This window comes from Salvelinus fontinalis, chromosome 31 (genome assembly GCF_029448725.1).
Source record: "Salvelinus fontinalis isolate EN_2023a chromosome 31, ASM2944872v1, whole genome shotgun sequence".
In the NCBI taxonomy this organism is placed as follows: Eukaryota; Metazoa; Chordata; class Actinopteri; order Salmoniformes; family Salmonidae; genus Salvelinus; species Salvelinus fontinalis.
The window spans coordinates 38,120,892-38,144,116 of record NC_074695.1 but is presented as its reverse complement, the minus strand read 5'-3'; the positions used below and the strand labels follow the sequence as shown (position 1 = coordinate 38,144,116).

General features: G+C 45.9%; 1 protein-coding gene across 10 annotated transcripts in view; it reads right to left on the bottom strand.

Moving 5' to 3' along the window:
• The window catches only part of LOC129830187 (agrin-like), a 283,228-nt gene that overhangs the window by 5,712 nt on the left and 254,291 nt on the right, over nt 1-23,225 (bottom strand). For 4 of the 10 annotated variants that reach the window (XM_055892528.1, XM_055892530.1, XM_055892536.1 and 1 more), the window contains 11 exons: nt 22,335-22,469; nt 19,887-19,977; nt 15,943-16,107; nt 12,373-12,484; nt 10,584-10,595; nt 8,351-8,467; nt 7,286-7,469; nt 6,837-6,924; nt 5,745-5,768; nt 3,788-3,820; nt 837-1,061 (listed from right to left, as the gene is read on the bottom strand). In XM_055892528.1, the coding sequence (XP_055748503.1) occupies nt 837-1,061; nt 3,788-3,820; nt 5,745-5,768; nt 6,837-6,924; nt 7,286-7,469; nt 8,351-8,467; nt 10,584-10,595; nt 12,373-12,484; nt 15,943-16,107; nt 19,887-19,977; nt 22,335-22,469 (1,186 nt within the window). The remainder of the gene's footprint in view (nt 1-836; nt 1,062-3,787; nt 3,821-5,744; nt 5,769-6,836; nt 6,925-7,285; nt 7,470-8,350; nt 8,468-10,583; nt 10,596-12,372; nt 12,485-15,942; nt 16,108-19,886; nt 19,978-22,334; nt 22,470-23,225) is intronic. The other 6 variants (XM_055892534.1, XM_055892537.1, XM_055892538.1 and 3 more) reach the window with 4 other exon arrangements.

The following is a 23,225-nucleotide window of genomic DNA, read 5'->3' as shown; positions in this document are numbered from 1 at the left end:
CAGCCTGTCTGCTACATCATTTTAAATTCCACTTCAACTGGCATGTAGCAGACATCAAGACTTCAATGAGAGTAATCAAGTCTTCACTGCTCTGATGATTGTGTGCTTAGCAGTTGATTGAGGGAATGGGAGAGAGAACTTGCGTCCAAAATGGCACCCTATTCCCTAAAAAAGTTTTGACCAGACAGGTAGTGTGCTTTATAGTGAATAGGGTGCCATTTTAGACACAGCCAGTCACTTAGCAGTCTGTCAATTACAGAGACCAACTTCCATGGATTCAAAGGAATCAAATCTCCACTATGTGGTAAGTAAGCACTTATGTCATAGGACGATGCGGGTAGGTAGCACTCAGTGTGTTTCGAGCAGAAGAGATGTCAGACAAAGTAATAACATTCATAACACATGACCTCAGACTTAAAGGAAAAATGAATTTTTGGGACGGTATTAACAGTGGATTAATGAAAAAACGATTTTTCTTTTAAATGCTGTGGCATAAAAGCTAACCAAAAGCTAGCTTGTCGGTTTGCTTACAAGCAGACTGAAATTGAAGGCGAATATGAAAACCATACACTCTGTATGCTGTGTATGGTTTGTAACACTCTGTAACATTTCACAAACTTTGTTCCACTCTTTGATCATTTTCTATAACTAAATTATTACTAACATGAATATTCATTTAGGGGTGTATCTTAGAACTTACACTTAAGTCAAATGTTAACTTTTCAAGTCAAGTGTGGATTTGACCCTAATACAACATTTTACCAATACAGGCTATCCTACACTTCAACAACAAGAACCACCGGTGTACCCGGCGGTCACGTTCAAAACCGTCTTACCTGCTGGCCTTGATGCGGATCCAGCGGTTGGTGTTGACGCGGACCGTCGAGCGCAGCACCACAGGCTTGGAGCCCAGGTCGTAGGTCATCTGCACACGGCCGTCCACCACTGCCAGGGCGATGTAGTCAGATCGCTCCACGCCCTTACCACTCCACAGCACCAGGCCCTGAGTGGCCTCGGTCTTAATGCTCAGTTCAAACTTGTTCACCAGCAGGGCTTTCTCACTGCGGGGGAGGGGGAGGAGAGTTACAATGGCTTATGTTAGTGAAGTGAAGAGGAAGTTAGGTGATCGTGACATTTGCACGTTTGCATACTGGCTGAGGTGACTCAGGGTTGACAGTGACAGGGTGCATCCAAAATGGTAGTGGCCGGTGATGGCTCTGTCCTGATACACTACTGGCTTCCTAATTCCTTGTCTAGATTCCTTCATGACTACTGATCTGAAAGCACTTGACAAGGTCAAGGTGGGAAACCTGTAAGGTCCTTTAACCTGCCGCTGCCTATGGTGCAGAGGAGACAATGACAGTGAAAGGAAGATTAGGGAAAGACTATATTGGATCAGTTATGATGTTTTCACAACACCCTGGGTATCGCCAGCTCTCTTTCCCTCTATCTCTCTCTCCTGGGCTAACTGTGCAGGAGCTCTCCTCTCTTCTTCCTGTGAGGTGGTGGTTGTTGTGGGGGGGGGGGGTTTGGAGCTAGCTGTCTGAAGTGCTGTTTGATCATAGTCTCTGGACTGCCAGTGCTACGGGGGCGTCAGGGAGCTGGGGACAGGGGTGGAGACCCGGGGACATCCTGGCTTGTCCTATGGAGGAGTGCTCTGTGTCACTGTCACAGCTGTGTCTGCTCTGGGAGAGTGGGGCCGCTGCTCAAAGCCTGACTGGAGTGGGGTGGTTTGCACACACACACACGTTCATGCACTCGCACACACACACAGGAACACGTTCATGTACGCACACATGCACACACACACACACACACACACACAGCTCCATTTGGTACAGACCTCAAACACAAACACTCCTGAAGGGATGCTATTTTTAAAAATAGCTCCTTTGTTCTCCACTGTTCCCCCTGTGTGTGTGTGTGTGTGTCACCAATCGGTATCGCTGTAATGTATTGTGATGCCGACTAGGCTCAACTACTTTCACAGTTTTCAAAAGGATCTTAAACAAAAAACGGAGACAAACACGGGCAAAGCACACAGAGGATAGAGAGCACACAACACAACACAGAACAGAACGACACGGGAACACAAGACACAGATCACACGAGACAGACATGACACGTACACGAAACGAGTCAGCACAGCAAACAGACAGAGAGGCTCATGGGAGCACAGGGGGTTATACACAGGACATGAGGAGAGGTAAAGAGAAAATGACAGCAGACTACGCCTAAATCGATCCACTTTAAATAAAGTTGGATTTGATTCTGTCATCAGGCCGGCCAAAAACGGGGCTACTGCCAATGAGCTAACAGGTGTGAAGAGATTGGACTGATTGTTTAATTAAGGTCTCTAATTTGGTTTCTGCTCAGGTATGGCCAACAGGGGTTTGACACATGTACAGTATTCGACCCAGCAGAGAGGAAGGAGTGCAAAGTGGAATTGGATGCGTCTCTTAATACACCGCAACCACATTTGGGTTTAAGACTTCCAAGGGAAACCGTTCCATTCTAAAAAGACAATTCACTGGAGCATAAACAAAACAGAGTGACTAATGAATGAATGGTCATAGAGACCCACTGGACACAAACGGTCAGTAGAAAAACACATACAATATTTGGACTCCTTTCCCTAGGTCTAACCCTCACAGTACCCAGGGGCCCCAAATAAAATCATAAGCTGTGTCCGAAATGGCACCATATTCCCTATATAGTGCACTACTTTTGAACAGAGCCCTATATGGACCGTGGTCAAAAGTAGTGCACTATAAGGGGCTGCAGGTAACCTAGTGGTTAGAACGTTGGACCAGTAACCGAAAGGATGCTAATCCCTGATTCTGTCATTCTGTCATTCTGCCCCTGAACAAGGCAGTTAACCCACTGTTCCTAAGCAGTCATTGTAAATAAGAATTTGTTCTTAACTGACTTGCCAAGTTAAATAAAATATAGGAAATCATTTCTGGCAAAGCCATAGTGTTACACATCAAACTTCTATGGCAATAGCCTAGGGACAAGGTTCAATAAAACCTCACCAGGATGGATTGTCAGGAATAATAAGGCCACGGTCATCAAAATAAGGATATACTATACTAGACTTATTATGCGTTGGACCCTGCAGGGACAAAGTTTGAAATGAATTGAAGGATAGCATGTGAAACAAGGCAGGTATTTTAAATGCTATCAAGGTGGCTTACTTACTGGACTAATAATGCGTATTTTATTACTCATTGATTGAAGTACATTTTAAAAAAGGCTTAGAATGCTATGCACCCCATCGCCTCTAGATGGCAGTAGTAAATAGAGCATTGCTAGGCTTGTACGGAGAACATTGCATAGCGAGGCTGGATGCTGTTTTGGCTGCTAGTGCTGTAGATTATTGGTACCACTGAGCTACTCTGTCTTAATAGACCCTGGGTGCCATTGCAACAGCTAATGGGGATCCAGAATAACAAATAAATAAGTGGGGCCATAGAATACTGTCTCTATAAGTGGCCCAGTTTATAGAGTAGTGTGGCCCTCCAATGCTTTCTCTATGGGGCCCAGCGTACAGATTAGTGTGGCCCTTTAACACTTCTCTCTATGGGGGCCTAAAGTATTGAATAGTGTGGCTCTCCAATACTGTTTCTATGGGTCATTCTCCAATACGGTTTACTTGGTCTGTGAGAGGTTAGGCTGCAACCTGCGGGTGGTTGTGTCAGGTGGGTGGGGATGGATGGGGAGGCAGCATGCTAGCGGTTGGTTGGACAGCGCTGGTTACAGGCTCCAGGCTGCAGGGGACACTCACCTTTGCTCTGACGGGTTCTCCAGTGACTCTGGACTTTAAGGGAGCAGGGGAGAGAATGTAAGGGCATGCGATAAGCGCAAGAAGGGGGGCGGGAAGAGGACCCACGAGGACCCTTACAGAGTGACGCATTGTCACCCCAGCATAGAGAGGAGCTTCGTAGACAAGGAGCCGTGGCGAACTGAGCAAGTTATTTGCTCGAGAGCTGGGAAAGCAGGGTGACTACGTTCTCATGACCATACTAGCATACTGCTTAAAATGCATGCCCAATGCATTACTACATTCCAAGTAATATGGTAGTATGGATATACTACGAAGTACTAGGAGCTTTACTGTGATCAGAGATACAGTACTGCAGATCCATTGCGATCACGGTTCAGAAGCAACAGCAACATAATGAGGTCCTCAGAGGAGGACGACCACACCACCACTCAGACTCCAAGTCAATGCCCAAGACGTGTCTTAAGGGGAGAGTTGGGCAACAATGTAATGATTTTTAAAATAATTTTACAGCAAAACCAATTTTCCCTTCGGGATAATAACATTTTCCACTACTACTACTATTACTGAGTCCGATGACAGTGTTGTGTGTGTGTGTGTAGCCTTTTTGAGTGAAGGAAGCACCAAATTAGAAAAATTGGGTAATCAACAAAAATGGCGTCAAATATCGTATTACCAGAGACGGAGCTCTATATCATTGGTCGCTCCAATAATGATGCGTGAGAGAATCGACCCAAGGTTTCAAAAGAGGAGGCATCAGCCAATGAAGACTGATCTTGGCTGCTGTAAATAGTAACAGCAACGTTAGCCCAGGGTGACAGCGGTGGTCTGTGTGTTGTAATCACGTTGTAATAACGTTCCTCTGAGGAATTCATTCATTCATTTGTTAATTCACTCATTAATCCCTGTTCTAACACCAGATAATGTTGAATCGATGCCACTCGCTCGGAGAGAGAGTGCCGACAAGCTCTAGTTTGGCCTAGATTGGCCGCTAATCGCGCCCCTCACCCTTACAGGAAGTGACAACTAATAAAGCTCTGGCCAGTCCAGCTGGAAGGACCATGATCATCGCCCTAACGGATATCGATGCCCTCTCGGCCTCAATCTGAGGTCTTTCTTTTAAATAATTTTTCAAAGAGGAAATAACTCTTTGATTAACACGTCAGTCGTCCTTTTTCTCCGCCGCCGCCGACTCGATAATTATTCATAATTGCAGTTGGAAATTGGATTAAGCGGAAATGACAGCGGCTTGAATCTGTATATCGAATTATCTGGTGAATCTGCTTGGCATAAATCAACCTAAATCCAACTTCCCCTGCTTTTCGTTGTTCTTTCAGGAGGTTACTTACCAAGCTAAGAACAGAGAAGAGGAAACTAATAACAAACTAAGATCAAATTGTTACCCAAGAGGAGTCAGTCTCCCAAGAAGAGTCAGTTAAATAATCGATGCGGGACTCGCAGCAAAATTGAGGAAGGGGAACATTTTGGTCCATAATCTTGCAGTTAAGAAGGGGTCTCATTCATTTCAACATGACAGTTAATACCATCCAATATAAGGTGTGTGGATCTATTTCTGGTTGTGGCGAATGTAGTTACAACCATGCATACAGTATAGCACCTGCTTTCTGTGGATTCATGCAGTCATGCTTTCATTTAGACTGGAGTGTGATGAGGAATTTGGAATGAGAAAAAAAATCTAATCCAATTATGTGCATGGAGTTTGAAGGTAAAATCCTGTAGGCCTATTTAAATATAATACACATGATAGCTATCTGCATAGAGTAAGATGATGAAGATGACATAGAAGGAACATAAATATATAATCTGTCACTTTGTGTTAACTTTCGTAATGTATTAGTCTGGCTTTGTATTAGTTAGGTTAGTCTGGCTTTGTATTAGTTAGGTTAGTCTGGCTTTGACTAAACCTGGGAATGTTGGGGACTCCTTTGAGCGTACTTACTCCGGAATCTCATTGGTCAGTTGGCTTGAGTGCAGCAGAAGGACAGACAAGGAACACTCATATGAGATGGACAGACAAGAGACAGAAGAAGACAGACGGACAGATGGACGGCAGCACAGACATCTGACAGCCTTAACGAGGACAACAGACAGAGGATAAAGACAGATCTTAAAATTCTCTCTCACGATTCGCCCTGTGTGTGTGTGTGTGTGCGCGAGTGTGCGTCTGTGTGTGTGCGTGCATGCACATGTGCTCTGTGTGTGTACTCATAAGACCACAAATTAACTGTCGGTTTCTCCCATTTTCACGCCTTGGAATGTTGTGCGAACACTTGTGAAGGATCTGGATGGGCAGCCTTATGTTCCATGTCTTTTCAGGTTCATCATCACAAACATTTAATGCGTGCCAACCTGCAGGCGGGTGTGCCAGCATGGAAGACGTAGAAGGATGGTAGAGGACCAAATGTATAAGTGGCCGCCTGGAAGGCAGGAAACGTTTTTCTCTCTTCCACGCCCAGAAAAGAAACCATTTACACCTACAGCATCCGGCTATTCCTGTTATAGCTGGTGTGTGTTTAGAAATTGCCACAGACACTTTGGGACTGCTAATTTGAAGGACACAGTCACACATACTGTAAGTCTAAAAGAAGATTAAATTGAACACCATTTCAACAAAAGCCTATGATGATGCCATGCTGGTATAGTATGGCATAGTGTGTGTGTGTGCGTGCGTATAAGTGTGTGTCGGCTCAGTCCGCCTCGGCGCACAGCGAGCGAGGGGGGTGCTCGGGGCGATGCCATAATTGTTCGCCGTGCCGCTAATTACCAAAATTCAGTCAAAACCAGAGACAGTGCTGGGGAAGTGGTTGAACTATCAGCTAACGCCCGGTTCACTACGAAGCCCCTAATGGGCCTGGAATAATCAACCTTGTCACCACCACTTACTGCAGTGGAATATGAATGGGGAGGCCATTAGCCATTTCGCAACTTCCGGTTAGTGTTAACATCGGAGGCAATTTCGCTCAACCCAATTAGCATTAGCATCGGAGGCCATTAGCATTAGAATTGATGGACAAGATGGCCTCTACTTTACCTCTTGGTGACGGCGTTGTGGTACTCAATGAATGTCCGGCCGTCAAAGGAGATGGACTCCGTTTCCCCGGCGGACTTCTCGAAGATGGCTGCGAGGAAGAGGACAAGGAGGAAGACGAACATTGAATGTGATTACATGAATGAATAGGAAAACATGGCTCCTTTAATTGGAGTCAGGCAATGGATGGTGATGATCTGGGATGAGCGTTCATGCGCTTATGGTTTGAAGGGACATTAGGGCATACGGCCAAATTGAATGGGAATGGTGAAGTGTATGTGTGTGTAGTATGCACGGGTGTGTGTAGCATGTATGTCTGTCTGTGTGCGTACGTGTGAAAATGATGAAACAAAGGGGTAACTCTAACCTTTAAAAGGGGGACACTAAGACTAGAATGACATCGATATTACTGACAAAACGTTGCATTGAGTTCAGGATCGTTGTTCGCTTACTGTTCTGACAGTGTGTGCCTGTGAAGCCGAGGAGGCACACACACTCATAGCTCTCCAGCAGGGGGTTGCAGCGACCCCCGTTGTGGCAGGGCTCACGGCTGCAGGGGTGGCCCTCGAACATGGCCACGTCACTGGAGTGCAGCGCGTTCTCTTGCCGGAGGATAGGCGTGCCCATCAGGGTGATCTGACAGGGAGAATAGAGAGGGAGGGAACTTAGACCTGTCATAGTGCACTGTGTAGCCTCATTTACCTCAGGGCCCAGGTCTGAATCAGTCCTTGATTAAAAGGAAACAGCAGCAGGGCTATGGCCCTCGAGGACTGTAATTAAATAGCCATGACAAGTCAATACAGCATACATACTGCATACATCACATTACAACTCCCCTCGTCTCAAACTCGAGACACATGAAAAACAACTTTACAAGTCACTTACTAATTAATTCAGCAAATAACTGCTAAAACATAGTTTTAGACTGAGCTTTGATTAACTTGGTGCTTTCAAAGGAAAGTTTTCGAAGAGAAAGAGCTAATGACACGTTGACGCTAGCTAGCATTAAGTAACATCCTGCCTTTGTTGGAAGGCCATTTTTGGCACTCAAAGACGAGCGTTTTGCTGCGGAGGAGAACAAACAAGCTGGAAAGTTGTCAGGGAAAAGATCTGAGCTGAGAAACATGGAGGGACATCAAATGTGTTCTATTCTATTATTAGTACAGTAAGCCAAAAGAAAATGAGCCACCGTCAGCACTGATAAACTAGCTGACCTTCGACCTTACAATGGTTAAAGTCACTGTAAAGGTCTGCCATCAAGTGTAGGCAGCTGATGTTCTTGTCCATCACTAAATCCTGTTCAAATATAGCTATCCATGTATAAGGTAGATTCAACATTGTGTCACAGTTAAATTATGTCAAATACCTATTGTAATTATTATTATTATTATTTTTTTAATGTAATCGATAGTTGTTGATAATTTACAGAATTGATAGAAACTTTTGCCAAACCTTCTGAACAGTGTGTGTGGCTAAACATATCTGCTGAGGATTGTGTGTGGGGACAGGACACTCACCTTCTGAATTGTCCCCTTGAAGCCATCTTTGAGCGAGGCTGCCCTTGCTAGCCGGCTGAAATCAGGAGCACCACCCACAAACAGAGACTCCTTCAAGTTGAGAGCGGTGTGTTGGTTCTGGAGAGAGACAATGGGTTAGAACCCTATATAACAGGGTCTAGAAACCTTCTAGAACCCTACCAAAGGACTAGAACCCTACCAGAGACCAAAACTCTAATATTAGGCACTAGAACCCTATAGCAGGTACAATGGAGGCTGCTGAGGGGAGGACGACTCATGATAATGGCTGGAACGGAGCGAATGGAATGGCATCAAATACATGGACACCATATGTTTGATGTTGTTGATACCTTTCCACCTATTCTGCTCCAGCCATTACCACGTGCCCGTCCTCCCCAATTAAGGTGCCACCAACCTCCTGTGAACAGGGACTAGAAAGACACCTGACCAACACAAATGAGACCTGTTTTCTGTTTTTTTGTTCATTTTTTTAGCCATAGCACGAGACTAATAACAGTGAAAAAGATTTCTCCTTTGAAAGATGTATCTACATAGTGCAAGGCTATAAAGTGCACTTCTTGTTTTCATTCTCTCCTTCTAATCAGGGAATGACTCAGACCTGGGACACCAGGTCAGTGCAATTAACTACCAGGTAGAAACTAAAACCAGAAGTGATTCGGCCCTCCAGGACCCTAATTAAACAGCCTTGATATAGTGCAGGACAATTCGCTATAACTAGACTACTTCCTTTTCCACATCAATAAACTTGATATATTACAAAACATAATTGATTTATGCGCCACTCTCCGAACAGTCAATTATTCGTTATCTAGTACAAAACACAAGAAAAGGGCTACAAAGAGAGTCGCCTGGTGCGGCTGGAGAGACGGTATGGAAAGTGTTTTTTTATATGAAAGTCTCTCTAATGAATGACTGACTATACCGGCGACCTTTCCGGCGCCGAGCGAGCCGCGGCCTTTAATTGGCCGTTCATTTGCGCAGCAGACGATCATGAAATCAGGCCCTTGCTCCATCCAGAAAGGTGCAGGAGAGCTGCCTCCAATTACGGCAGCATTCCTTCTGCGCAGGAAGTACAGGCCCACTCTTAGGGAGGAATTACGGATCTTTATGTTTATGTAGGGCAGTAATTGCCAGAGGGAAAAGCCGAGGTAATTGGTGGAAAAATAATGAAAGGGGCCAAGTAAACATGGGTTATGTGTGAAGAGAGCTGGCATGGGGTCCTGCTTTTATTTGAGATGGGAGCTGGAGGGTGGAGGGTATAGGCCAGTGGGGCTTTGCTGTGTGGTGCGCCTGGAGTGAGCTCTGACAGAAAGGAAGACCCGGGCCAAGACCTCCAGCCCAGTCGAGTGGGTCACCTGTGGCTGCCTGGGGATAACAAAGTGCCGAAATGGGCCCGGTTTCCTATAATCCCTAACACTTTAGCTAAATGGGATGCGCAAGTGAAGAGTAACAGTTGGGATCAACTCTATTTTGATTCAGGATTAAAGATGACATGCGATTCTCCCCGTTATAATGTAAACAACTTGAAGCATTTTAAAAATGTATATATAAATCCAATCCATTAATATTGAATTTTATAATAATATATAATAAACATGCTTTCTAACAATTTGGGTCATATTGGATTCTGAATAGGAGTGAATTGGACGCTGCTAACAGGCCAGTCTAATAGAATGGACGTTGTCAGTGCTGTTGTGTGCGGTTATGAGTGAACGAGTGAGTGAGTGAGTGAGTGATCGAGTGACTTTATGATATGGAGAGTTTTGTTTCTCTTTCGCAAAAGAAAGTACATGACAAAAGAACAGCCCGGCTTGGCTTGGCACCCCACTCTCTTTACTTTATTCTCGCTCTTCTTCTCGCTCTCGACTGCTACACGGCGCAGGAGAGAAATCCCCGCCCACGAGAGACTAATGAACATGTTTCATTGTTGTGAGGAACAATGGCGGTCAGAAAGATAACCGACTCCCCTCCTCCCTCCCTCCGCCTACGCAGCAGATGGACTGAGGTGAAAGCCAAACCGAGTTCTTTAACAAATGTCTCTACTTCGGTACTGTGTATGAAATGATAGCACTAAATACAGACCCTTTTCCCCTGTCAGTTCTATAGTCTAATAACTGTCGTATGGTGGCGCATGGGAATGAGAAGTGGCAAAATGAAATTGAAGCTGAAAGTGGAGAAATGAAATATGTCTAAGGTGGATGGGACTTATTACCTTCCGTGATTTCTTAGTTTCCAGACAGCACACAGTAAGAGAAAAGGAGGGAAAAAAGGTTATCAGAAGAGAGAGCGAACAACGGATGTCGGTGTGCGGAGAGTCATGCAATACACACACACACACACACACACACACACACACACACACACACACACACACACACACACACACACACACACACACACACACACACACACACACACACACACACACACACACACACACACACACACACACACACACACACACACACACACACACACACACACACACACACACACACACATCGAACCATCATAAAACCGCACAACACAAACTGTGAAGCCCGAAGGTCAGAAGGCTGCCACGCAAAATAAATGGAAAAGAGAAATTGACCTTAATAAGGAAGTTGCAGCTGGACTAGAACCACTGCGGCTCAGACACAATTCAGATCCACCATGTAGCCACTGCAGACAGTGTTTTGTCTGTTTGTGTGAGAAAGCATGCATGGATTTGTGGCAAAAAGGTTCTGTTTAAAGATATCCTGCAATACTGAAACTACCATCCCAGGTATAATTACTTTATGTAAGATATCTATATCAAAGACGCTCTCTGAGTGCAGCGGGACACCCTGGCTCCCCTCGTCATTGTAAACGCAGGAGTAGGAGAGAATTAGCTGCCAGCTAAATCCTGCATGGAGCCTCTTCGCATTGAGCTCCTCCATCACTAGTCTTCGCTCACCCCCCCCCCCCTCTCTTTTCCCTTTTCCCTGTTCTACTCTTTTAATATGATTTTCTGCCCATGTTGCTGGAGTGAAACATAATTACCATACGAAGAACAGGAAGAAAAAAGAAGAGTGAAAAGGAGACGGCAGAGCATCTCGCATGAGGCGGCTTTGGAGTTGACATGCGTGCTGCGGGTGTACATGTTCCTAATCACAAATTACACTGTTTAATTTAATTGGATGACTTGCGGACACATCTAGCTATTAGATTTCTCTCACTTAGGCCCATGTATCTGGTTTATTGCTTGGGTATCATTATTTATTTTCTCCATCTATATACAGCATCTCCAAAGAACGCCATTGAAAGTCTTTGCTTCACTCGGAGCTCAAAGGTATCAGTTAAGTCATACTAACGGGTGTATACCACTCGGGCCGTAGAGGTTATGTTTGGTGAATGCAACAAATAGGAACAAGATTGTACTACTGTTTAGGCATGTCAGCAGAGTCAAATATGGCAGATAAAAATTATACTTTTTTTTTAAAAGGGAGGAGTCATTTCCAGATAAGAGACGTGGCCTCTACGTCTCGAGCATACTATTTCTCACCTTGACGAGCTGTCAGAAGATGTGTTTTCAAACACAACCCTGGTAGAGTGTATGCCCTTATCGAGGTCCTCAACTAGGGAAATGTTTTTGCCGAGTCAGCTCTGGTGTATCATCACCAGTGAACTCTGGGAGAATACAGTGCATTAAGTTGAACGCATCCTTTGATAAGGGCATATCACAGGAGGCTGCTGAGGGGAGGACGGCTCATAACAATGGCTGCAATGGAGCAAATGGAATGGCATCAAACAGCGGTATGGCTTCCATGCGTTTGATGTATTTGATACCATTCCACTAATTCCGCTCCAGCCATTACCACGAGCCCATCCTCCCCAGTAGCGCAGGCTAAGCACAAGCAAAGGCTGCATATTGCCTTGTATGATAGCATACTCATAGCCGGTTTGCCTTGCATGCTAATAGCTAGGCTAATCATAAAGACGTCTGATAAGCCTAGCATGCTAACTCTCTCTGTCTGTCTCACCGGCGACTCTCCTCTGACTGGGTCCTTTCCGTTGATGTTAATCTCTCCCTTTCGATTGGCCCGCTCCAGGTTCACTGTGTTCCACACGCCCATCTTGATCTTATCTTTACTCCTGCATGAGAGGAACACACACAAACGAGTCAAGAGGTCAGGGACGTCTCAAAACAACACACACAAGTACAATCTAAAATCAAAAGAGAGCAAAATAACCCAGCTAACAAGGAGTGCAGACTATGTTCTACAGTCACTATGGGGTTCAAAAGTCATTATAGGGTTCTTTACTAGAGTTGATAAGGTTTTCCTTACTAGTCACTATGGGGTTCTAAACTAGAGTAACCATGGGGCTCTAGATTAGTCGCTATGCAATTTTAAACTTGAGTACTATGGGATTATAGACTAGAGTCACTATGGGGTTCTAGAGTAAAATCACTGTGGGGTTGTAACGGCGTTCCTCTTCCTCTTCATCCGAAGAGGAGGAGCAGGGATTCGACCAAAACGCAGCGTTGTGAAATGACATGATTTATTTAAACAAGACGAAAAAACGAACTACACTTGAATAATTAACAAAACAAATAAACGATGTAGACAGACCTGGACACGAACTTACATATAACGTGAAGAACGCATAAACAGGAAACAGACTACATACAAAACGAACGAATGAACGATACCGAAACAGTCCCGTGTGGCGCGACAAACACAGACACAGGAGACAACCACCCACAAACAAACAGTGTGAAAACACCTACCTTAATATGGCTCTCAATCAGAGGAAATGAAAACCACCTGCCTCCAATTGAGAGCCATATCATACGTCTCCCCCTTAGAATGACCACCCTCATAATACACCCACTTAATTTTAAAGGTAACCTTAAGATACGAGGCAGCACCAGGATAAGGTAGCGCAGGACAGAGAGATAGCTCAAGACAGAGAGGTAGGTCAAGATAAAGAGGTAGCTCAGGATAGAGGGGCAACTTCGGACTGAAGGGCAGCTCCGGACAGAGATACAGCTCTGGAATGAGGGGCAGTTCTGGATTAATGACAGCTCCGGACTGAGGGGCTGTTCATGGCTGGCTGACGGCTCTGGACGCTCATGGCTGGCTGACGGCTCTAGACGCTCATGGCATGCTGACGGCTCTAGACGCTCATGGCTGGCTGACGGCTCTGGACGCTCATGGCTGGCTGACGGCTCTGGACGCTCATGGCTGGCTGACGGCTCTGGACGCTCATGGCTGGCTGACGGCTCTGGACGCTCATGGCTGGCTGACGGCTCTGGACGCTCATGGCTGGCTGACAGCTCTGGACGCTCCTGTCTGGTTGGCGGCTCTGGCAGCTCCTGTCTGGTTGGCGGCTCTGGCAGCTCCTGTCTGGTTGGCGGCTCTGGCAGCTCCTGTCTGGTTGGCGGCTCTGGCAGCTCCTGTCTGGTTGGCGGCTCTGGCAGATCCTGTCTGGTTGGCGGCTCTGGCAGATCCTGTCTGGTTGGCGGCTCTGGCAGATCCTGTCTGGTTGGCGGCTCTGGCAGATCCTGACTGACGAATGGCTCTAGCGACTCCTGACTGACGAATGGCTCTAGCGACTCCTGACTGACTAACGGCTCTAACGGCTCGGGACAGACGGGCGGCTCTAATGGCTCGGGACAGACGGATGGCTCAGACGGCACTGGGCAGACGGATGGCTCAGATAGCGCTGGGGAGACGGATGGCTCAGATGGCGCTGGGGAGACGGATGGCTCAGATGGCGCTGGGGAGACGGATGGCTCAGATGGCGCTGGGGAGACGGATGGCTCAGATGGCGCTGGGGAGACGGATGGCTCAGATGGCGCTGGGGAGACGGATGGCTCAGATGGCGCTGGGGAGACGGATGGCTCTGGCCAGATGAGGCGCACTGTAGGCCTGGTGCGTGGTGCCGGAACTGGAGGCACCGGGCTAAGGACACGCACCTTCAGGCTAGTGCGGGGAGCAGGGACAGGGCACACTGACCTCTCGAAGCGCACTATAGGCCTGGTGCATGGTACCGGCACTGGAGGTACCGGGCTAAGGGCACGCACCTCAGGGCGAGTGCGGGGAGAAGGAACAGTGCGTACAGGGCTCTGGAGACGCACAGGTGGCTTAGTGCGTGGTGCCGGAACTGGAGGCACTGGGCTGGAGACACGCACCATAGGGAGAGTGCGTGGAGGAGGAACAGGGCTCTGGAAACGCACTGGAAGACTGGTGCGTGGTGTAGGCACTGGTGGTACTGGGCTGGGGCGGGGAGGTGGCGCCGGAAATACCGGACCGTGTAGGCGTACTGGCTCCCTTGAGCATTGAGCCTGCCCAACCTTACCTGGTTGAATGCTCCCCGTTGCCTGACCAGTGCGGGGAGGTGGAATAACCCGCACCGGGCTATGTAGGCGAACCGGGGACACCATGCGTAAGGCTGGTGCCTTGTAAGCCGATATGTAGGGCCGGCTTCATGACATCCGGCTCAATACTCAATCTAGCCCTACCAGTGCGGGGAGGTGGAATAACCCGCACCGGGCTATGCACACGTACAGGAGACACCATGCGCTCTACTGCGTAACACGGTGTCTGCCCGTACTCTCGCTCTCCACGGTAAGTACAGGGAGTGGGCGCAGGTCTCCTACCTTACTTCGCCACTCTCCCTCTTAGCCCCCCCCCCCCCCCCCCCCCCCTCCCCCCAATAAATGTATTGGGTTTTCTCACTGGCTTCCTACCGCGTCGTCGTGCTGCCTCCATACGCCGGCATCCCTCCTCGCACTGCGCCAGAGAATCCCAGGCGGGCTCCGGCACTCGCCCTGGGTTGATCGCCCACCTGTCGATCTCCTCCCACGTAGTGTAGCCCAGATCCTTTTCCTGCTTCCGAGCTAGCTCCTCATATCGCCGCCTCTCTGCTTTCGCTGCCTCCAGCTCAGCTTTGGGGCAGCGATATTCTCCTGGTTGAGCCCAGGGTCCCTTTCCGTCCAATATTTCCTCCCATGTCCACGAGTCCTGGTTACTTTGTTGCGCTCCCCCACGCTGCTTGGTCGTATATTGGTGGGTGGTTCTGTAACGGCGTTCCTCTTCCTCTTCATCCGAAGAGGAGGAGCAGGGATTCGACCAAAACGCAGCGTTGTGAAATGACATGATTTATTTAAACAAGACGAAAAAACGAACTACACTTGAATAATTAACAAAACAAATAAACGATGTAGACAGACCTGGACACGAACTTACATATAACGTGAAGAACGCATAAACAGGAAACAGACTACATACAAAACGAACGAACGATACCGAAACAGTCCCATGTGGCGCGACAAACACAGACACAGGAGACAACCACCCACAAACAAACAGTGTGAAAACACCTACCTTAATATGGCTCTCAATCAGAGGAAATGAAAACCACCTGCCTCCAATTGAGAGCCATATCAGGTCACCCTATTAACCAACATAGAAACACATAACATAGACTACCCACCCAAACTCACGCCCTGACCGTCAAACACATACAAAATAACAGAAAACCGGTCAGGAACGTGACAGGGGTTCTAGACTAGAGTCACTATGGGGTTCTAGTGCGGTGCCCACCTGATGACAGCGGGGCCCTTGCCCAGGTCATAGCGGAACTCCAGGATGCCGTCGTTGAGGGAGAGGGAGATGAAGTCCCCTTTGCCGTCCGTCTTCTGGCCGCTGTAGAAGATCATGCCGTTGGAGTCATTGGCCATGAGCACCACTGTCATGCTGACCTTTTGGCTGCAGACAAAACACAAACACCAATGGTAAACAAACGCCAGGCAAAAGACAAACAGAAAGCAAATACCGGCACTGAACGGAGGCCAGACTTGGTATTAACCACTGGTCTACGGTGCTTGTCTGTCTTTCAATTGTTCTGTCTATCTAACCTTTTTATAATGTGACACTACAGTGCCTTCAGAAAGTATGCACACCCCTTCTTCTTCCACATTTTGTTGTGTTACAGCTTGAATTTAAAAAAAAGTAGAATAATCTTACCCATCTCCACAGAATATCCCATAATGACAAAGTGAAAACTTGTTTTTGAAATTTCTGTAAATATATTGAAAATGAAATACAGAAAAATCGAATTACATAAGTATTCACACCCCTGAGTCAATACATGTTAGAATCATGTTTGGTATCGATTACACCTGTGAGTCACTAAGAGCTTTGCACATCCTAGATTGTACAATATTTGGCTATTATTATTTTGAATTATTTGTGCTCTGTCAAATTGGTTGTTGATCATTGCTAGACAACCATTTTCAATTCTTGACAGATTTTCAAGCAGACTTCAGTCAAAACTGTAACTTGGCCACTCAGGAACATTCACTGTCCTCTTGGTAAGCAACTCCAGTGTAGATTTGGTCTTGTGTTTTAGGTTATTGTCCTGCTGAAAGGTGAATTCATCTCCCAGTGTCTGGTGGAAAGCAGATTGAAACAGGATTGCCTCTAGGATTTTGCCTGTGCTTAGCTCCATTCCGTTTCTTTAATATCCTGAAAAACTCCCCAGTCCTTAACGATTACAAGCATACTCATAACATGATGCAGCCACCACTATTATTGAAAATATGAAGAGTGATACTCAGTAATGTGGGGATTTGCCCCAAACTTAACACTTTGCATTCTGGACAAAACTTTTTGGTTTTGCAGTATTACTTTAGTGCTTTGTTGCAAAGAGGATGCATGTTTTGGAATATTTGTATTCTGTACAGTCTTCCTTCTTTTCACTCTCTCAATCAGGTAAGTATTATGGAGTAACTACAATGTCATTGATCCATCCTCAGTTTTCTCCTATCACAGCTATTTTAAACTCTGTAACTGTTTTAAAGTAACCATTTCCTTCCTTTCTGTCAACTGAGTGTAGTGACTGTGTGTATTGATACATCATCCAAAGTGTAATTAATAACTCCGCCATGCTCAAAGGGATATTCAGTGCCTGCTTTTTTTACCCATCTACCAGGTGCCCTTCTTGCGAGGCATTGGGAAACCACCCTGGTCTTTGTGGTTGAATCTGTGTTTGAAATTCACTGCTCGACTGAGGGAGCTCAGATAATTGTATGTGTGTGGTATAGAGACGAGGTAATCCTTCAAAAATCATATGAAGCACTATTATTGCACAAAGAGTGAGTCTATTCATCTTATTGTGACTTGTTAAGCAATTTTTTACTCCTGAACTTATTGCCATGTACTCCAGCCACCCTAGTCATAGACTGTTCTCTCTGCGACCGCACGGCAAGCGGTATCGGAGCGCCAAGTCTAGGACAAAAGGCTTCTTAACAGCTTCTACCCCAAGCCATAAGACTCCTGAACAGTTAATCAAATAGCTACCCGGACTATTTGCATTGTCCCAACCCCTCATTTTGACGCTGCTGCTACTCTCTGTTTATTATCCATGCATAGTCACCTTACTTCTACCTACATGTCCAGTTGAAGTCAGAAGTTTACATACACTTAGGTTGGAGTCATTAAAACTCGTTTTTCAACCACTCCACAAATGTCTTTAGTTTTGGCAAGTCGGTTAGGACATCTACTTTGTGCATGACACAAGTCATTTTTCCAACAATTGTTAACAGACAAGATTATTTCACTTATAATTCACTGTATCACAATTCCAGTGGGTCAGAAATGTACATACGCTAAGTTGACTGTGCCTTTAAACAGCTTGGAAAATTCCCGAAAAATGATGTCATGGCTTTAGAAGCTTCTGATAGGCTAATTGACATAATTTGAGTCAATTGGAGGTGTACCTGTGGATGTATTTCAAGGCCTACCTTCAAACTCAGTGCTTCTTTGCTTGACATCATGGGAAAATCAAAAGAAATCAGCCAAGAAAAAATTGTAGACCTCCACAAATCTGGTTCATCTTTGGGAGCAATTTCCAAACACCTGAAAGTACCACGTTCATCTGTACAAACAATAATACGCAAGTATAAACACCAAGGGACCACGCAGCTGTCATACCGCTCAGGAAGGAGACTCGTTATGTCTCCTAGAGATGAACGTACTTTGGTGCCAAAAGTGCAAATCAATCCCAGAACAACAGCAAAGGACCTTGTGAAGATGCTGGAGGAAACAGGTTCAAAAGTATCTATATCCACAGTAAAACAAGTCCTATATCGACATAACCTGAAAGGCCGCTCAGCAAGGAAGAAGCCACTGCTCCAAAACTGCCATAAAAAGGCAGACTACGGTTTGCAACGGCACATGGGGACAAAGACCGTACTTTTTTTTAGAGAAATGTCCTCTGGTCTGATGAAACAAAAATAGAACTGTTTGGTCATAATGACCACCGTTGTGGGGAGGGGCTTGCCAACTGAAGAACACCATCCCAACCGTGAAGCACAGGGGTGGCAGCATCATGTTGTGGGTGTGCTTTGCTTCAGGAGGGACTGGTACACTTCATAAAATAGATGGCATTATGAAGAAGGAAAATTATGTGGATAGATTGAAGCAACATCTCAAGACATCAGTCAGGAAGTTAAAGCTTGGTCGCAAATGGGTCTTCCAAATGGACAGTGACCCCAAGCATACTTCCAAAGTTGTGGAAAAATGGCTTAAGGACAACAAAGTCAAGGTATTGGAGTGGCCATCACAAAGCCCTGACCTCAATCCCATAGAAAATGTGTGGGCAGAACTGAAAAAGCATGTGTGAGCAAGGAGGCCTACAAATCTGAATCAGTTACACCAGCTCTGTCAGGAGGAATGGGCCAAAATTCACCCTTATTGTGGGAAGCTTGTGGAAAGCTACCTGAAACGTTTGACCCAAGTTAAACAATTTAAAGGCAATGCTACCAAATACTAATTGAGTGTATGTAAACGTCTGACCCACTGAGAATGTGATAAAATAAAAAAAAGCTGAAATAAATAATTCTCTTTACTATTATTCTGACATTTCACATTCTTAAAATAAAGTGGTGATCCTAATTGACCTAAAACAGGGATTTTTTACTGGGATTAAATGTCAGGAAATGTGAAAAACAGAGTTTAAATGTATTTGGCTAAGGTGTATGTAAACTTCTGACTTCAACTGTACATATTACCTCAATTACCTCGACTAACCACTGCCCCCGCACATTGACTCTGTACCAGAACAGAGTACATTGCCTCGCTACCGTTATTTTATTAAATGTGTAAAAGGTCAAGGGGTGTGAATACCTTCTCAAGACACTGTATGTCCTCTATGTGACTAACTGTGCTTGTGTGTTCCTTTGTGTGACCTACACAAGACTGACAAGGATTCCCACCATAGACGACAACATACAAAATGTAATGAAGTACTTTATATTTCTATAGAATTCTGTTTCTATGGAGGACGATTATCTGTTCGTTTCCATTTAATTCTATTCTACTCTATCCACCATAGGACTGTTCTGCCCAAGGCACAGCTTAAAGTATCTATCTGCAATTACATCAATTCACAACTCCTCAGTACCAACTCCGGTAGATCATGTGGACACATGCTGTCGTGTGTGTAATTCCTAGAGTCTGTGTAGTGAAAAGAGCGTTTGACTTACTGGAGATCGTGACCGTAGGTGTGCAATCCCTTCAGCTCCAGGTAAGAGTCTCCGCTAAAGAATGGCATGTAGGCCCCTTTCTTCTCCGACACTGAAAACAAAATGTTAGAACACGGAATGCATTACAACAGGCATGATGTCATCCTTACGACAGCACTATGCATGTGTACGGCAATAATATGGCTTATGCAACAAGTCAGGGGGACATTGGGTGACCTCAGTGTTACCCACCCAGGGGGTCCGTTTTAGATAACAAGGATTGCCTAGTCTTCATCCACCCAGACTTTGTGCGACACACAGTTTGGGGCTGCAAGGCTCTTTTCATTGGTAATTAGGCAGGATTAGCTCGCTGAGTCAGGGTGGGGAAGGGAGGCAGACGGAGAGGAGAAAGCTAATTAGCCATTGCGCAGGAGACGACTAACAACGCTCACAGAGGAGAGGAGAATAGGAGCACCGCTGCAGACAAACTGTCAAACCGGCTGTCATAATAAGGAAAGGAAAGAGCTACCTTGGATCTCAGCCAGTTTACAGAGTGGAGGGGTAGAGGATTTCAGTTCCATGAGCTACACACACACACGTACAAATGGCATGCACACACACACACACACTACATAGGCTTCGTCGCAAGAAAATGTCCAGGTAGTCAGATAAGGGCGTGACATCAGATCGTTGTTGTATTTTATTGAACCTTTACTAATGGTGAGACCCCGGTCTCTTTCGCAGATGAGCCCTGCATTAACACATCAACAAACAACAAGCACACTCATCAACTACACAATACACGAAAAGCAAGACACGATCATATGAAACAATCACATTTTTTCGTTAAAAAAAAGAAAATTTAAAGGAAGATTAGTGAGTGACAAGGTAAAGGGAGGTAAGGAAAGTAGACCGATAGACGGTTTGAACAGAAAATCTCACATGGAGTTCCAGGACAGCAGCTCTGTGTGGTTGAATGGTGGTCTGCAGACAAATACTAGGGAGGGGCACTCTTATACTTATCAATACAATGATGTCTACCCAGGGCTTCACTTGGTTGGCCACACCACCTGCCTTTAAATGTTCCCAGTAAAGCCTTTAAAGCATTCGCCGCTGAATCATTTTTCTCCATATCTGATCTGAGGGATCCTTTCTTTAAAGGATACATTTTTATGTCTGTGTCCAGTACGAAGAAAGTTATAGGTAGTTTCGCGAGCCAATGCTAACTAACATTAGCACAATGACTGGAAGTCTATGGGTATCTACTAGCATGCTATCTCTAACTTCCTTCATACTGGAGACAGAGACATAAAAATGGTATCCACAAGTTCATCCGACTCTGGGGAAGTAAATAACGGGCCTCATTGCCAAAATCTCGAAGTATCCCTTTAACTGTTCTCAGCACAGCCCTTAACATAAGCCGCTGAAAGAGGGCTTCTAATCTGATCCAAAACCTGTGTTGGCCAGACACTCAGGCTGAGTGACTTCTTCATTAATCACCACAGGCAGAGAATTGATGCCATTAGTCATCTCATTGATTTCATCGAAGCCCTCGGCGCGTGAGACGCTCTTCCCCTCACAGTGATTTTCAGTTCCCCCCAATTTATTTTAATCACCTGCTAACTGGGACTTGTGACCCAGTGGGTCTAGGAGTGTGCGTCTTTGTGTGGGTGTGTGTGAATGTATGAGCGAGACTGCGCGTATTTATCTATGCCTGTGTGTCTAAGTACGAATAAATAGACTTCACTTTTGAACACCAAACTTCATTTTTCATTCAGTCTTTAAAAGCTTTTATATTCTGAAAACATCCATGAGAATTTGGTGGATGTGGTGGGGGAAAAAAGAAAGCAAATAAACTGTTGCAAACATAATCGCTGAAAGCGCTAATGCTGAACTTCAAACGCAGCTCCGGTGTGTTAGGATCTCATGCCAAGATACGGCCCAATGCTTCAACCCGCTTCCCCGTGGAGCTAAGTAGAGGCGAACACATTTCAACACAACACCTGTGGGCGGGAGAGAGACGGAGAAGGGCTATGGTAAGGCTCGCAAACAACCGAAACCGAGACGATTGCGCTAACAGCCCGACTGGCCATTTGCGATGCTCCTAGGTGCACCGGAGACCCTGGAGGCGGTGGACAGAGAGACGGAGCATCACAACACGGAGAGAGGGGGGGAGGGGGGGGGGGGGGTTGCATTTGGGTAGATTTTCCACCGTGAATCCTGACCGGAACACTGAGGCAGGATGATATGCGAGGGGGGCCATGATGAGAACAGATCATCGAAATGATGTGCTGTACCATACGTTGTGTTATCGTAAGCAAATGTTGTTGTTTTCCGCTTCTGGAGTTTCCTTTTAGAAATAAAATGTTTGTTGTTCAAGTAGGGCTGATATGACATTAAAATGTCAAATCAGATACACTCATACTCGCACACGCTAGGTTATACTTATTTTAAAGATGGTGGCAGTACCTTTTTCGCAGTGGCGTCCCTCGCGACCCATGGGACACTCGCACTTGTACCCTCCCTCCGGCTGCACCTGGCACTGGGACGAGGGGTGGCATCTGTTGGGCTCGCATGGGTTGTGGGTGTCGGCGCACGTCGGACCTGGAATTCGCCATCACCAGAAAAAAATCCAACCTCAAATTAGAACTCAAACCAGAGAATCTTCAAACCACCTTCTTTTATAAAAACCAGGGTTGTATTCATTTGGCACCAACGTGAAGAAATGGACTGAAACTACCTGAACTTATTCAATAAGAAACACTCTTTTTCATTTCCCATTACGAAACGCTTTACTATGGTTTGCCCTAATAAATACAACCCAATCTTCTCAGACCATTTTGCCTCCATTCTGTGTGAGAAGAGGATGACGATGGATTTCCTCAGTAAAAGAGGTCATTTTCTAATAGGATTTAGAAATATTAAATGTGCAGATTAAGGAAAGACCCAAGCACCCTTTGCTGCCTTTCTGCTATGCTTATGGAGCCTTAGTTCCTGGATGTGGGAGAGGTGGCTTGAATGGCTCCCGGATGGCTGAAATGGCTTTGCCCTACACTAGCCAGGACACATCCCAATTCAGCCATCATTATTTCCGTAGCCAGAGCCGTCTGAGGCGAGGAGAATGCTGTAATGAACCCCTCCCACTGAGTTCTGAAGAAAGGCTCTCTCCCATAGCCATCTATTACACTATCTCTATCCATTTCTATCTCCCCCATCTCTGTTACTCTCCCTCTCACACACACTCTCTCTGCCTCTCGTCTCTCCCTCTTTGCATACATTCCCAGTCTTAGCATTACCAAGTTCATAAATAGGCTAATCATTAAGCCACAAAGCTCCCGAATTTCTCCTCTCAAACTGGTT